Genomic DNA, 17167 nt, shown 5'->3' on the forward strand with positions numbered 1-17167 from the left:
ACCACATGACACTTCACCACAGGACCATTATAAATTTATTCTATAATCCTTGTGCTGAGCTAGCCATTACCTCTAAGCATAGCTCAATGTCGTTTTGAGGTATAGTGGGGATTGAATTGTAAGAGTTTGGGATCCATTCAAAAGATGAAACATGTAGTCACATACACATAGATCATTTTCAACACTTACTGAATTCATTTACTTGTTATGAAACCTATCACTAAATGAATTGGTTTGGTTCAGATGGTCTTCTAGTTAATGTCCAAATGAATACAATTCGAAATGTTCTAGTTGATCGATTCAAGTGCACATCAGTTTGAATTTAAAACCGACCCAATTCAAACCGTGCTCACCCCGACTCTTTCTTGGACGGCTAAAGTTGCTAGTACCCTATTTCGACCTCTTTCCACACTTTCCACTTTTGGGCTTTGTGGACCAGATTTGATGAAATTACAGTGTCAACATTTTATGGGCCAATCACAGTACCACTCAACCCAACAAAAGAGCCCATTGCCATTGATAGCTTCCTCAGCTCTCCTCCCAAACTCAGCAGTGCGATAGCACCTCAGTACTGTAGAGGCTACACACCGCAGCGAAGTTACTCCTCTCCTTCTCTCTCTCTCTCTCTCTCTCTCTCTCTCTCTCTCTCTGCCACTTGCTTGACCATTAATTATGCAAACGTTGCTATCGCCGGCAGCTCGCGCCGGCTACTTCACGGCGGCGCCACCGCCAGCTGTCACGGCTCGGCCCTTAGCTTATCATCTCCCTCTTCGATCAATCTCCGACCGCCACGTGCCCAGCCACACTCTCTCTTCTTCTTCTTCTTCGTCTTTGTCTCTTCCTTCATTTGCCGCTCCCAATCACAGAGGATCAAAGCTCTCCTTCACCACTGTAAGGGCTTCTTCTACTCCAATTTCGCAGACATTCACTTCCCCGAACGATGAATCCGAGAAGGCCAAGCTCCTCCAGGTTCTCTTTCTTCAACTTTGCCAATTTTACTCTGTTTGTTTGGTTTCCGAGAAAATGTAGGACAATATAAGAACATGAAATTTCAAAAATTGCTAATGAATTGACCCGAATTGGAAGCCATAGATTTGACAATTACGAATTTTGCAATGGGTAGTGGAGGATTGATTGAAAAGCAAAGTGCTTTGTGTGGTGTGTGCACTGTGTAGGTAGCCAAAAGGTTAGAGAGCACAGCCAGGTACTTCAAGAGGTTGGGTGGTTTAGGGTTTTGGGGGCAGCTGGTGTGCACTGTTGTGGCCGCTGTGATTCTTTCATTTTCGGTTGTTATAACTGGCAAGATTTCGTCACCGCCTACTTTTTATGCCACTGCCGGTGGGATTGTGGCGGCATTCATTTCTGTGTTCTGGTCATTCGGGTACATTCGCCTCTCTGATAAGCTTCGAAGAACCGCAAGTGACCCTGCAAAGGTATTGTTCAATTGTCAATTGTGGGAAAGCTTGTGTGTTTATATTGAATTGTATGTGCCTTCTTGAAATTGATACATATATGTGATTATACATTTTTGTGGACAAATGCTATTTTGACTTTGTGCTTGATGTGTGAAGTTCCATGGACAAATCTCTAAGTTTTCTGCGATTGCACATATTACCTTGGTTGGCAGAGGCTTTTGAGGTCTACTCTTTTGCATGTTGAAGTATCAGGGTTTTATTCTATCCCGTTTTCTGGACTAAATGAACTAAAAATATCTTTGTCATTATCGTCTCATTATTAAGCATCTGATTGAAGTTAGCTTATATTCCACTTTTCGAAATGCTGTGATAGATAAATGCCTCCATTCTTTGATGAGACCTTTTACCTTCTACATCCGTGTCCACTGCTTCTAATTTGCAGGCTCCTCCTCGTGCTGATGTTATAAGGAGCTTAAAGAATGGCATAATACTGAACCTGTTGGGTATGGGTGCTTCTGTTCTTGGCATGCAAGCCACAGTGGGACTGCTGGTTGCTAAGGCTCTTACTTCCTCAGCAAATCCATATTACCAGGGTCTCTCTCCTGGTTACAGTCCCGTTCTTGCCTTGGATGTATTCTTAGTGCAGGTATTCATATATCTCACTTTAGTTTTCATTCTGAAACATTAGGTTACTAATGATTGCTTATGTCAAACCATATAGATATCACACTATAATAAAAAGCCGGAAATTGTTTACATTTTCATTGCTGTAATGAGCACCAGTTTGCTTCAAACTCTCAGATACAGTCACCTTTAAACTCAATGTAATCCATAATTCAGATTAACTTCTGATATACCACTGAACCAAGAGTATTTGAAGCAGGAAAACTTGTATAAGTTTGGCTATGATTTTTAGACAAGAAGCTTTAAGCGGGAGAAGACTGATTTCAATCTGTGTATTCTTTTTGCAGGCAGCGGCTAACACCATCCTTTCTCATTTCCTGGGACTTGTTTTCTCATTAGAGCTGTTGCGCTCAGTGACATTGCCACCTTCAGAAGGCATTCCCATTCCTAGGATCGCATAAGTTCTGACTCTCTATCTTTTTAGCATGGTGTGTCTTGCTAAAAATGCTTTGAGGCCATGATTTTTTAAGTGTTTTCTCTTCTCCATGATGTTATACAACGAACTCGGTTCTGTATCATATTAGCAGATTTTGCTGCTTTTTTCCAATTGCATTTTTATGTGATTACAAATACCATGGTAATTGTAGCAAGTGCTGCAAGTCTCAACAAACCCATCCAAGTAGCAAATAAAAGAATATGGATGGTAAGAAAATTCTACAAGTTGAATTTCCAAATATCACGCTCCAAAAGTTTCTAGGCAAACTCAAATAACGACATATAAAAGATTGCAAACCAAAACAATCTATATGATTAGAATGATGAAATTCTCTCTCTTTCACCCCATATAACACGTAAAGATCAACCACCAAGATCCAATAATCCAATAACTATTGACCAAAAACCTAACAAGATTATAAGCCCCAGAGCCAAAAACAATGTAACGCTGAAACTCAAATGTAGAAACTAACTGGATCCACCCAAATGTTGTCAACCATGCCGTCTGGCTGTCAATATGTATAGCAGCATGCCAACAAAAAGATAACCGAAGTACTACTTCATACGTTGTAAACCGTCTTTAAGGCTGTCATCACACTTTTCCTAGCTCCGTGATACCCTGCACCATATATTGATGTGTTTCAGTAAATCAGAAGCAACTAGTAAAACCAAACACGGCTAACAATCCCAGAATCTGATGGTTTGACTGTCGCACAAAAGACAAGATAAACTACAAAAAACTTGATACCTGGTATGCATAGACAGTGAAATAAAATGAACGAGCAGTCCAAATGTAACAGGAAAAAACTTGATGTCTATTGCGGAACGAGAAATTATAGAGAAAGGGCTGATATCATAAAGACAATCTTCAATGACAATACTCTGTATGAACAAACAGTGATTTTTGGAGACAATATATGCAAGTAAAGTACTTCAGAATTAGAGCTTGAAGGCACCAAAACCTTTTCAATTTATCATGTATCCACAAACAATAACCAAGTTAAATTTATAGTTAGATTATTGATATGCAAATGCACATCAAAAAATAAATATTATGGGTATACACTCATATGGGTTCTCTTGGTCTACAGAAATTTTACACTTTCAAATGAGCTTCACTTTAAACAAAGTAAAAACAGTTAAGATAATTGGTCTGTCACATCAACCAAAAGTACCAAGCTACGAATGAAAAACATTATACTTTGTTTGGAAAGTAAATGCAGTAATAATCCAAATACAAAATGTATAGTCAGTATAAAACTAATCCAAATGACAAATTGAGCATTTTTGTTTTCTAGATAGAGAGAGAGTTGGAGTGAGTTGGAGGAAGGGGTACATCCTACAGCCTACACCATGTGCACCATACAAACAAAATCCAGAGATTCTTTCAAATCAACAGGACAGATGGATTCAGCAAACCAGCATATATAACAAGCATAGCCTCAACTAATTCCTCTAATGCCTCAATGCACAATTTTTAGGGATGAGGAGGAAGAAGAAATAATATACATAGGTAAACAGAAGAGTGTGTCGCAAGTGGAGAGAAAGAGAGATCACACTTACCTACTGCACCTTCTTCTCCTTGTTTGATCGCAATGGAATTTTCTTTAAGATGCTATCATCAATTTTCCTGTACTGTGTTTGTATTGCTCTATTTGCTACAAGAAGCTTCTCATCAATGTGGCCCTGATACTTATCATACACTACTGGCACTGAAAGACTAAGAACAACCCCTGCACAATATTTAAATAAATGTACATAAATAAATATAGTAAATCTGGCAAGAATATGCACATAAAATATATAAAGATACAAACGGCAGAAAAGAGCTTACCAATGTAGACAAGAGTGAGGAAGTTGAAGAAGCTTCCGATGTAAGATACTAGCCACAAGCAAAAAGCAACCTGCACACACAAAGCGAAATTTCCAAATAGTAAAATAAACCATGTTCTGTTCAATGCTTTCCATAAAAACCAATTCACCTCATTGTCCCATAAACCTAGGGCGGGAAGCAATTACACCAAACCTGAAGAAAGAGTTTCCAATTTCGGCCAATAGCAATGTCTCGTGCAATAGAGAGAACACGATTAATCCAAGCGTGCAGTGCATCAGCAGCCTTCACGACAGAGGCCTCAGAGATTTCCATATCAGGGAGAGGCGGCAAAGGTCTGAATGACAGTAGATGTTGCAATTCATTTTAAATTACCTCAAACTAAAATCAATGCTCAGAACAGTTTAAATCATCACCAATCTTCCCCAAAACTATTGATTCTATTTCATCCGTCTCAACTCGTGTTTATGGTTACTTTCTTTGCAAAATAAAAATTCAGTAAAAGTACTTCAAAATTCAAATTTAATATTTTCCTACTGAAAGTACTTCCAATCTAAGCTAAGAGAACCCAGAAATTCTCAGTATAATGACAACAATAGTACAGTATACCCAAAAAGAAAAGGATGAAATCGTCAAGAATTAAAGGGTACCTGTTGAGAAGGGAAGCAGATTTGGCCCATAGGAAGAGGATGACCACAAGAAGCAGTAGAACATTGGCCACAAAGGACAAGAGGTTGTAACCAGCTCGCTCAAATAGGAACCACGAGGATGCTGTAGAGGTTAGCAGTAAAACTCCTCCACTCCATTTCTTCCACAGCAGCACATCAGCAACTACCAGAACCAAAATTAACATAATTAATTACAATCAAATCAACAAGATTATATTGAATAAAAATGTAGAAGTTACATAATTCAAATCTATCGAATGTTAGAAACGATATTATATTCAGTCGTCATCAATGGAAGTAGATGGGATCCAGACCAAATCGGAATCGGAAATATTCCTATACTGATATACAAATCAAAAGCATCTGTATAAATTATCTGTGTGCATGTATATATACAGAGAGAGAGAGAGAGAGAGAGAGAGAGAGAGAGAGAGAGAGAGTACCATGGCCACCGCCGAGAGCTTGATGAACGGAAATGCGACGAGGAGGGACAGATTCTCCCATGGAGATTAGGGTTTTCAGAGAAAAGAGAGAATTTGGAGAGGTATTTTGATAGGGAGGGAGATGGAAATTACAAAATGGATGAACTATAATTAAAAAGAAGAAGAAACATAAACGTACTTTTTTTATTTTTTTTATTTTTGGACTGTAATTAACTTCTCAGCCCAAACTGCTAACTGGGTCTCTGGGTTAATACCTGCCCTCCCATATAATATAATAAATCTCATCTTAACTCATAGAAGGGTTTTTTTTTTTTTTTTTTTAATTTTTATAATAAGGGAGATTCACTATATACTCAATATATGAGCCCAAATTATTTTTAAAAAAACTCTATATGAAATGGATTTTAGAAGCACACCCAAAGCTCATTTACAACATAACAAAAAGGCTTTTAACTTTTTTTAAATTACAAAACTGACATTGATTTCTTAAAACAAACTCAACCCAAAACCTCATAAAAAAGTTCAAAACACTTAATAGGGCATCAAAGTAATTTAATAATCAAAATTAAATTCAATAGACAACTGTCATTTGTTGGGTTTTTTTTGGATTTTTTTATAGAAATTAAATGGTGTAGGGTTTATTTATCTATATAAGAATGGATATATGACTAAATATCTCTTTTTTTAGGGGATTGTTTGACACTGCTTTTGTAACGGCTCAAAGTACTTTCTAACAAAAAACATTTTTGATATTGGTAAAAAAACTTTAAAGTGTTTACGGGTCTTAAAAACGATTTCTTGAAAAAGCTTGTCTTCAAGAATTATTTGAATTTTTAGGAATAATTTTGACGTACTTGTAATAAAAAAACACTTATAAAAAAGTGCTTCCTACATAAGCAGGGCAAACAGAAAGTATGTTAGATTAAATTAAGTATTTTGTATTTGATCATAGGACCGTCCCGATTATCATAAGAGAAGAGAGCTTGACTAAATCATTCATCTTAACTGGAAACTAAGATGCTATATAGAAATAGAAACCAACTTTTAGAAAAAGAGGATAATATATAGAATGTCTTGTGTTATATGTTTCCTTCCTTACATGCGAAGCAAAGGCAAAGGGGACCACTCTGCGTTAGGTAACATTCACAGGGAAGCAGATCAACTGCCAACTATCATACTTGTACCGGGTGAAACAAACCCTTTAACAAACATGATGCAATTGCAAGCAAACAATTAGTACATATGCCAGTCCAGAGAAGAACGTGAACATCCCATGGAGACAAAACCACATCATTTTTGTTCAACATTGCATTTGATAACAAGCCAAATACGATTGATGGATCCATTAAGAAAATACAAAACCCGTTAAACTAAATTTTTTTTTCTGATCTCTCGGGTTGTTACATCTCAGAATCTCGGATAATACATACAATCGAATTCAGGTCACAAACATGGCAAATTATAGACTTCAGAAAAACGAAATCCCAATGAAGTTGGTGCGTATTTGTTCCTTATGTCCGTGGATACCAAGCTTTAACCAATACATCAAGAATTATAGCTTATCAAAAGCTTGTTCAGTTTGATCATCAGAGTTCTCCTCATCCTCATCCGTGGTCTCTCCTTTATGATTCTCTTCGCCACCTGAACTCGTTTTAATCTTCTTCTCCTTTTTCCTTTGCTTTTTCTTTTGACGTTTCAATCGCTTCTTTGCTGTCCGCTCTTCTGCTGATTTTAATCTTTCCTCCCTTCTCATAATGAACTCGGCCTCTTCTTTCCTTCTTTGATAGTCCACCTCCATCCTAGCAAGTCTGTCTTGCTCTTTCCGTCTCATCTGCCGATACTGTTCAGGCACAATTTGGGGTGAGAAAAATATACATGAAATTTAGCCGCCCGCTTAGCGTCCAACAAATCATAACTAATCAAATATTCCAATGTCAAGCAAAGAGCAGATGTATGAAAAGAAAATTATAGTTTTATGTGTTCAAATACTGATCAAACGTATCAACTATCCATCCCTTGAGACTGATTCAACATCAAACTCAAAACTATGGAGAAGAAAAAGGCTGTTTCAGCAAGCAACTGGCTGTTTTCTATTGCAATACCCTAGGGCACAGCTCTGTTAGCTTCAATTCAACTTCCTTCAGGCTGACTGGGGTACAAATCCGGGCTTTCTTGTCCCTTAATTTAAACTTGAAATAAGAAAAACACTGCACTCTACTGCACTGCTCAAGATAGCAGGTTTATCCATCCCTTGTACATATAATAACAAAATACAACTTTTCAAAGAGTACAATACATTGTTTAAATCGGGAAGGTCCCCAAGTTCAAGCAGAACATACTATTTCAAACAAGATAGAGAGACAGAGATTCGTCTATAAGAGAAAAAATTCGCTAATTAAGGTCATGTACTGCAATCCACATGCTAAAGTAATTAAACACTTTCATGATACCCTATTGTCCACACAAATAAACCATATAAAGTGCAACCACCATACTCAAAATCCAGTCAGCCAACAAGGGCACCAAAATGTTTCCACCAATCCCAAAGGAACACTGAATAGTAAACCTGCTTTACTCCATGACAGAATCTCTTTGATTGCCAAAAAATTGAGCATGACTCGGGTGTGCAACTCTTGCATCTCAGTAACACATTGTTCTACATTATGGGACATACGTGGCTGCCCCAATGTACTGTAACTTGTTTTTGCAATTAGGCTAAGCACATACAATATAACAACACCCTCAATATACTAGCAGTGAATCTTACTAAAATAAAGAAAGACTTGCTCAATCCCAAAATTGAAAAACCCTAAACTCCTTACTTGAGAGTTCAATGGCCCCCAGTCTCTGCATAGTCACACACTATGCATGGGATGACAAACACTCAAATACCACCTCATGGCAAGTAAATTCCAGATTTTTCCCATGGACATAGGTAAATGTTTTACCATTGGGGTTCTAAGCCCAAAAGTAAATTCAAATTCGAAACCAAAGGTCCCTAACTGCATTACTAATGTTTTATACTCAGCTATCTAAATTCTGAATAACCAAATTTATCAAGACACCCCAATAGGCTACCCTACGTATCATCACTCAAAATACTCCAATTTGTTCAGTAATTTCGTCAAATAACCATAAATATATAACTAATATAGTAACATCCCTCAGCCATCTAAATTCTGAATAACCAAATTTCTCAAGACACCCTACTAGGCTAATATAATACATATCAACACTCAAAGTATTCCAATTTGTTCAGTCATTTCATCAAATAACCATAAATATCTAATTAATACAGTGACAACACAGTCACCATTGTGATATTGAATCAGCTAATATACATACCTGATGAAAGTCGCCGGAGCCCGACCCGGCGGAGCTACCTGAGGTGTTGCTGACGCGGACGGGGACATTTTCCAGAATCCTCCGGAGCTTGATCTCAAGGTCCTCTTCCTCCTCCTTGAACACAGGCGGCGTATACTCCACAAGCGCCGTCGAGCTGGCCGTTGTCGGTGGCTTTGGCGGTAGCGCTAATTTCCTTTCAGGCGCCGCCACCAGTTGCAAGTCCCCGTCTTTGGGTCCGCCCGACGACATGTCGTAGAAGAGAATCCCTAATTTCTGATTCAGGTGTGGAGTGTGATGTCAGAATTTGTGGATTCTGAGATTGAAGAGGGACGTCCAGAGATTTGAAGAACCCTAATGGCAGATAGAGTGTTGTGACTATGGGTTTAATTTAGCGCCATCCAGAATTCGAAGAGGGTTTTTATATGTTGCCATTGGTTCTTGTACGAGGCCACCCGTAAAAAGGATTTGGGTTGGGCTGGGCTGGGCTGGGCTCTACCCGTGCCTCAAGCATGTTCCTATTCTTTGCCTTTTTTCTTCACTAGAGTCAATAGGGAAATCGAGGTCTTGAAAAACAAAAACAGAGAAATCGAGTTGCAAGACACTTGTAGTTTATGTGGTTAAGAATTATTATCTCTGCACTCGGTACCCCAAACTGTCAAATTCGCTACAAAATGAGCCAACCAATTCGGTTATCTACAAACATGCCCAACTTAATATTATGCAATTGTGTTCATTTTTATTATTTTACTAAGGTAAACTTGTTTTTTAAAGGATACTAGACTAGAGGATGGTTCAACAGCGAGTAAACATCTACTAAAGCATTAACCACAAAGTTCGGTTCTCTAAAAATATGCAGAATCCCAACTTTCTCAAAAGACTACATAAGCATTCTCTCTCATATGTTGAACAATGAATCAAATATGGCGACTTAGCGCGTCACCAATGTGAAGCTTCCTAAAAATAGCCTGAAAAAAACACTTCTATTTGAAACCTAATTTGTACATTTGCGCTCTTCTTATGTCTACACTTTCACATCCAATTATCAAAGCATAAAGATACAGTACTAACAAATTGTTGGTTCCTCTTTTTAACGTAGAAAGATGTGAATTCGAAATCCAGTGTTCCTCGTGCTGATAAAAAAAATTCGCAGTGTGGACATGCATGATCACCCATCTGAAAAACACAGCATTGCTAAAAGTAATTCCAAACGAAACTCTCAAATAGCGTTCCCATTTTCCTTTAATTTAGCAAAAGCAAGAGAATATTGTTCAGACCTTTTCAGATGGGCTTGGATCTAGCTGAACGTAAAGAAAATAATGCAGCAAAAACCTTTTGTTTTCCCTTTTCATGTTCTCGTACATCAATGGAATATGGGGCATAAAATAACTAAGCATTGTTCCCCTTTTAGAGAGCTGCAAAGCATAATTAACTAAGCTTGATGATAATTAAATAAATAAAAGAAGACTAAACGAAACATCCCCGACGCTTCGCAGCCACGTGCAAATCGTTCTTAACATATGCTTAATGCAAAACCCATAATCCAATGCTGATTAGTATTTAATTAATGACAACATACCTAAATCAAACTAACATGTTTCTGGCAGAGGATATGGTCTGCTGATGCAGAACTTGTGCCCCATTAAACAAAAAGCAAAGAGTTGGGTTTGGTTTTGTTTTGAGGTGCTTGCTTCTTATTTCAACGGTCACCAAAACCTTGTCGTTTAGTCATCAAAATAGAATTAATTAAAGAAATATGGGATGTAAAAAAAAAAATTTAATGGAAATTAGTTTTATGGTACAATGAATGCAATCATGTGCAATGCCTGGGAAAAGCATGATGCACTCTACCTCAGACGAAACATCCTCGATTGTCCACAAATCTCAACCACATGTACTGATTGTATCTCTACTATTTATATTTTATTTTTGCCTTTAATTCTATATAGTTTAGCCTATCTTTAATGAAGTGTTTTTTTGGCGTACTTTATTCTTGTGAATGTTAGCATTCAAGATCTCACATTGTAGAAATAGCATAATTTAAAGTATTTTAAGAGCTCTTCGGCACTCTTTTTTTAGAGCATTCGTAATTATGCACCTTATTTTTTTTAGTTAAAATGTAGCTAAAGTCACACAAAAGCTATTTTATGAGCTCCGTATTAAATTTGAACTCCAATCATACTCTCTAGTTTAGTGGTCATAAATACTATAAATAAAAGTTTAAAATATGCATAAAACAAAGCAGTATTAAATTATTTGGAGTCACTAGGAATCCTTTCTCTCTCCTCAAATTTAGGAGCCCATATAAATCTCCCTATTTTAAGAGGTGGATAGGGAACATGGTTGGATTAGTATTTTTCCAATTCCTACCTAAAATTTGTTTAAGGCACCATTGGTTCACGGAATGAATTTAAGGAGAAATCACTTCCCATGTCATTTTCCAAGAGATGAGAAATGGAAGGTTTTCCCATGTTTGGTAATGTTAGGAAAGTAACCGGGATGTATCACTTTATTTCTTTTCTCATGCTTGTTTTGAGTAGAAATGGAAAACAAAATTTGTATAATTTTTCAACTATACTCATATTAAATCAAATAAAAAAAAATATTTAATGATATATTGTAATTCTAAATTGTTAATGGGGACAAAATGGTCATGAAAAATATACATTTAATGTTGGCTCATTTTCCCAAATTTTCTCATGATGAGAGAAAACAAAACTCAAAGGGAGAAGAGGGCTTCACTTTCCCATGTATGGACTTATCAAATATGGGAAAACAATTGATTTCTCATCCATAAACCTCATTTCCCATGATAAATTTTTATGGAGCCCATTACATATGCTATACAAGCTAGTTTTTATAGGCAAATTCTACCTATGGACTCTTAATAGTAACTTTGTTGCAAGTGCTAAAGTTTATATGAAATTAGAATTCTTTATTTTCATTGATAAAACATTTTCTCTCAAGCTTGAACACTCACTACTAGAAAAGGGGCAAAAGCCACGGTTATTATAAAGTAAAATTGTTTGTTCAAACTGTTACAATTCATGTGTGTCAAAAGTTAGACAAGAATAAATGAAGAAAATAAATGAATTTCAAATGATTTATTGCATATAATTGTTTCAAATCCATTTCATATATGCTAAGTCTAGTTATTTCAAATATATTCAATTTTGATGTTTTCTAGTTTTTGTAGCAAATAACCTTGTTGTCAAATCCAAATCGTTTATTTCAAATTCCTCCATCCAAACAGAATCAATTTTAATGCTGAAGTTATTTGCATTGAATTCTCAAATCATTATTTGGAACATTTCTAACAATTTATAGAAAATAACTTACATGAAACGAGCTTATATCACTATTCTCTGTATATAAGAATAGTGATATATGCTCATTATATTTAAATTTATCGGAAAAAATATGAGTGTTTGTTTCATTTGTGGATCCATATGGGAGCCAAAGGCTATTGCCTCCTCTCGACCCTAATCTTATTCAATTAATTTTTTGAGATATTTAGTCATATACCTATTTTTAGCACTAATAATATAGATAAACCCTACGTCATTTAATTTATATAAACAAATCCAAAAAAAAATCCAAAAAATGACAGTTTGCCTTATTGAATTCAATTTTGATTATTAAATTACTTTGATGCCCTATTGAGTGTTTTGAGTTTGTTTATGAGGTTTTGGGGTTGTGTTTCTTTTAAGAAATCAATGACAGTTTTGTAATTTAAAAGAAGTTAAAAGCATTTTTGTTATGTTGTAAATAAGTTTTGGGTGTGTTTATAAAGTTCATTTTTTTATGATTGTTTTATAATTTGGTCTCCTATATTAGGTATAATAGTGAATTTTTCAAATTTTTTTTTTGGACGGGGGTGCCGAATTACTTTGATAAGACGCGAGCAAACCAAAATTTGTTTGAGCACTTCTTCATCTAACCTCAACGACTAAAATTCATGAATACATGGTTTGTTTATGAATTGGTGTTTGAAACGAACCGAACTTGCATAGTCAACTTCTTGGGTTTTCGTTTTCGTTTTTTCTTTTGGTACTGTAGATTGATGATGTTGACTGAGGAAGGCTAAAACGAAATTCCTTTTGGACGACAAATAAATTCAAAACAAATTATTCTTCTCGATGAAACTTTATTATGAGGGACAAATTTGGCCTATTTCTAGATTCCTCTTGATATGCATTGGCATATTGCTAACCAAAACGAATTCTGACTGGTTAGAATTTAATTTATTCCTCCTTTTAAGGAAAATAGTTTTGTTTATTCCGAAACTGATACACTTCAATTTGTCTATGAGTTTTTTTTGTGTCCTTCCATCCCATGATTTTATGATCAATTGGAGAGCATGATTCGAATGTGAGATCTCTACCAACCGCAAGAAGAGCGAGAGTTAGTTGATTCATGTAACCATATTGTATCATTTTTACATACGCGTGAGTCGAACTTAAAATTTTCTTAAATAAAACATAATTAACTATCATTAGACCAAAAGTTAGTTTGTAACAAAAAATTGACACAATAAAATAATTCCTTAATTAGTCTTTACCACAAATCCTTATTGGAGAAACTATTTCTTGCAACGTAAATTGTTTGGGTAATATTAACTGAAATTTAATGAGAGAAAATAGGAAATTCGAGAGAGTAAATATAATAATGTTCTTGGTATCAGATGTAAACAATTCATTTTGAAATTACTAAAATTCCTACCATTTGAAAAGAAAAAGAGAAATCGCGATAACATGACAAGTTGTCTATCAAGAACAAATTCCACATAATTAATTAAATAAATTTTTAAAATTTTGTCCACGTAGTAAAATATGGGTGAGTCTATGCGGCAACATTGATTGTCACGTCATTATTTAACGTAAAACATGATGGTTGGACTAACGAATGTATGAAAATGATACGAAAATAAATGTTATGCATACGACATATACGAAAAAAATTTAATATGCAACTCGGTAAACTTCCACTTAGTAAAATAAAAATTACCCATATATATATATATATATAATCAGAAAATGAGTGTGTAAGAAACTTGGACTAAACAAGTACCAAAGCACAGAGTTGTTAGGTAGCTGTATCAACAGAAATCTGGTACTGATCCGTTGATGCTTATCTTCTATAATTAGCTAACTCATTAATTAATTAATTCCCAAATTTACAACTCCCAAATTCAAATTTTAAATTAAGCCAGCAAATGCCTACGGTGTCGTTTTCATCACTCAACATACTGTTAGAAGTTCGATGATGACCGCCTGGTGTCGGTAGACACTGAAGGCCGTTGGCGTCTCATAGTCTCAGCCGCGCTCCAGGTATACAGCCTGGACTGACAGCTTGTCAGTCATGACCCGACTTCCCATTTCTCGACCGCTCTTGTCGTTTTCCTCCACCTCAGCACTTCCGTGCACCCCAAATAAACAATAAAACAAATAAAATAAAACAAAATAATAAAAAAAAAGTTAAGAAACCGAACCAAAATCTTAAAATCTCTCACGTAATGCTCTCCAGCCTGGCTCAGTCAAACTTATCCTCAACTACCTCTAATCTCTCCCCAATTTCTCGCGATATTTTCACAAATAACTTCTTATTTTCTCTTTTTTTTACTTTATGCGTTTTACTCATGTGGAAAATGAATTTGAAAATAGAACATCAATGTTTGGTTCCAAGTATAAAAAATAATTTCTTATCACATGAAAATAATTCCTTATTCTCAAGGGTTTTATTTTCTCTTCACACGGAAAAAAGTCTAGAAATATATACACTTTTTTCATAATCAATCTATCCACATTTTATAATTACAATTTTATTCAACAATAAGGATAATAATAATAATTTTATTATTTTATATATTTCATATTTTTAACTATATATTTAGAAAACTAAACAAAGAATATAAAGCGATATCTCATACTTACGTTCCAACATTACTAAACATCATAACTGAATTTTCTAATTTTTTTAAAAAAAATAACAAAAAAAAAAAATTTTCGTCAAATTCTTTTGTGAAACTAAATAGGACCTCAGAAACTTCCATAACTGCAACCAGTCAAAACGGGAAACTAACTCTTAACGCTCTCTTTCTCTCTCTCGCGAGAGATATTGCGCGATGCCGAGATTTTAGTGGGAGGAGGATTCTCAGCAATCCACAGGGCCTACGTGGCAACGCGTGGTGGTTATACAGCTGTAGAGTGATGTAACGGGTAATGCAGCAGTACCGGTTGCCATAACGCCCGTTACCCGATTCGGTTAACCGGCCCTATCAGTTACCCTAGCCTCTCCTTTATAAACCCCTCTAACTCCTCTCTCCCTCTCTCACAAAATCTTAAGAGCCTACGAGGCCGAGACTCTCTCTCTCCTCAAAACCTCTCCGCGCCTCTCCCAATCTCTCTCCTCCAATTTTGTAGAATATTTATCCCAATTTTAATTTACGTTTCACTTATATCTAAGGTTAGGGTTTTTCTGATTTCGAAATGGATCAACGAGAATCGGCAATGGACTCGTCGGCGCAAGCGCAGAGAGAACTGGATCGGGTCAAGGGTCCGTGGAGCCCCGACGAGGACGAGAAGTTACGGCAGCTGGTACAGCACCACGGCGCTCGCAACTGGTCCTTGATAAGCAAGTCGGTACCGGGCCGGTCCGGCAAGTCGTGCCGCCTCCGATGGTGCAACCAGCTCTCGCCGGAGGTGGAGCACCGGGCCTTCACCCCAGAGGAGGACGAGATCATCGCCGGGGCCCACGCCAAGTACGGCAACAAGTGGGCCACCATAGCCAGGCTCCTCAACGGCCGTACGGACAATGCGATCAAGAACCACTGGAACTCGACGCTGAAGCGAAAGTTCTCGGCGATCTCGGGAAACGACGATGGACCAACGATCGACGACAATCACTTTCGGCCGGAGAAGAAAACGGCTACCGCAGCGGTGTCGTTTTCTGGCCTCTGTTACAGCCCTGGGAGCCCCTCCGGATCCGATGTCAGCGACTCGGGCGCGCCCGCCATCTCCTCGTCGCACGTGTTCCGGCCCGTGGCGAGAACCGGTGGAGTATTGACTCGCGAGTCGCCTCCGAGTCAGAACGACAGAAAGAACGAAGCGCACGAGCCGTCGACTCTGCTGACTCTGTCTTTACCAGGAGTCGACGATACGCCGTCGCACGAGTTGCCCGTCCTTGAATCGGCCGCTCGCCGAGTAGAAGGAACGGCGTCGTTGCAGCCCGAGACTAGTAATGCTGGTAATACGCTGTCGTTCGGGACGGAGTTTTTGTCTGTGATGCAGGAGATGATAAGAACGGAAGTGAGGAGTTATATGGAGGGGATGTGCTTACACAGTGAGGGTGTGAGAAATGCTGGGGTTAAGCGCATTGCCATCAGCAAGCTTGATTAAGAGTTCAAAATGAAAAATTAATCAGGATTAGTGAGTTAAGAAATCAGAATTAGAGAGTGGAGTTGAGATGAGAAGCCACACAGGCACAAAAACAAAAAAAGACTGTCGTTTTTTCTTTTTTAGGAGAAAAAATAAAATTTTTGAGAATGTACAGAAGGTGAAAGACCACAGTTTAGAAATTTAAATTTTCTTTCGGTTTTTTGGTTGGACTCAAATTCGCTGTTTTTTTTATTTATTTGTCATCGTGGTTCGATTTGACACTGGCACTGTTGTTAAATTCCAACCAAACCATAACCGATTTCTGCTTATCGAAGAAGAAAACTATATTTAAAATGAAAAGAGTAAAAACGGAAAAAAATGGTTGTTTAAAATTAGGCCCGTTTTTGGTACGGTGCGTACTGAATGACGTACAACTTTTGGACGGAAAAGCATATGGTTTGGTTGGACTTTTGACTTTTCAGATTTTGTATTTTTTGGGTTGTATTTTGTATATTCGTTTCGTAGTGGTTACAGTACTTGTCAGTACACACCTCCTTTCTTGAGTATACAAATTTGTTTTTTTCGTCCAAATTATTCCCCACCCAAATACACGTGAAGTCCAGATTTTCAAATTTGAAAAGAAAATAAATTTCCAACTACCGTGTTTTGTTTTTATTTATTCAGATCCCGTACTGCATTTGGAGTATTTGGGAAATTTTTTTCCTGAAAATTGATCATGTGATTCTTATTTGCATTATGAATGTAGTCTAGCATCGTATAGCACTGTTGATAGTTGAATGAGTATCAACACAACATATCATGATAAACCTTAAAAGATTTGAACAAAGGAAATTGAGTCACCATACCAAAATTAGGCAGGTAGGAGTCATGGAAGGTTGACCCAAACTTAAACATGTCTTAGCAAAATGAAGAAAGAAGTCAAGTTTGAGTTTAGGAGGAGTTTGGAGGGTTT

General features: G+C 36.9%; 4 protein-coding genes across 4 annotated transcripts; 2 read left to right on the forward strand and 2 right to left on the reverse strand.

The window, feature by feature from the left end:
* LOC18768790 (protein TIC 21, chloroplastic) lies at nucleotides 531-2680 on the forward strand. The gene is made up of 4 exons (XM_007200478.2): nucleotides 531-969; nucleotides 1176-1433; nucleotides 1858-2061; nucleotides 2387-2680. Exons 1-4 carry the CDS (start codon nucleotides 673-675, stop codon nucleotides 2498-2500), a joined length of 873 nt encoding a protein of 290 aa, XP_007200540.1. The 5' UTR covers nucleotides 531-672; the 3' UTR covers nucleotides 2501-2680.
* Nucleotides 2741-5729, reverse strand: LOC18768549 (reticulon-like protein B11). The gene is made up of 6 exons (XM_007201782.2): nucleotides 5477-5729; nucleotides 5016-5196; nucleotides 4561-4702; nucleotides 4369-4438; nucleotides 4098-4267; nucleotides 2741-3153 (listed from the first exon to the last, which is right to left on the reverse strand). The coding sequence occupies exons 1-5, from the start codon at nucleotides 5535-5537 to the stop codon at nucleotides 4098-4100; spliced, it is 624 nt and encodes a 207-aa protein (XP_007201844.1). The 5' UTR covers nucleotides 5538-5729; the 3' UTR covers nucleotides 2741-3153.
* LOC18768061 (PRKR-interacting protein 1) lies at nucleotides 6677-9396 on the reverse strand. Its single transcript, XM_007200553.2, has 2 exons — nucleotides 8822-9396; nucleotides 6677-7316 (listed from the first exon to the last, which is right to left on the reverse strand). Exons 1-2 carry the CDS (start codon nucleotides 9068-9070, stop codon nucleotides 7029-7031), a joined length of 537 nt encoding a protein of 178 aa, XP_007200615.1. The 5' UTR covers nucleotides 9071-9396; the 3' UTR covers nucleotides 6677-7028.
* On the forward strand, nucleotides 15141-16661 carry LOC18768620 (transcription factor MYB44). The gene has a single exon (XM_020570139.1). It carries the CDS (start codon nucleotides 15307-15309, stop codon nucleotides 16213-16215), a length of 909 nt encoding a protein of 302 aa, XP_020425728.1. The 5' UTR covers nucleotides 15141-15306; the 3' UTR covers nucleotides 16216-16661.

Source organism: Prunus persica, chromosome G8 (genome assembly GCF_000346465.2).
Source record: "Prunus persica cultivar Lovell chromosome G8, Prunus_persica_NCBIv2, whole genome shotgun sequence".
NCBI lineage: Eukaryota > Viridiplantae > Streptophyta > Magnoliopsida > Rosales > Rosaceae > Prunus > Prunus persica.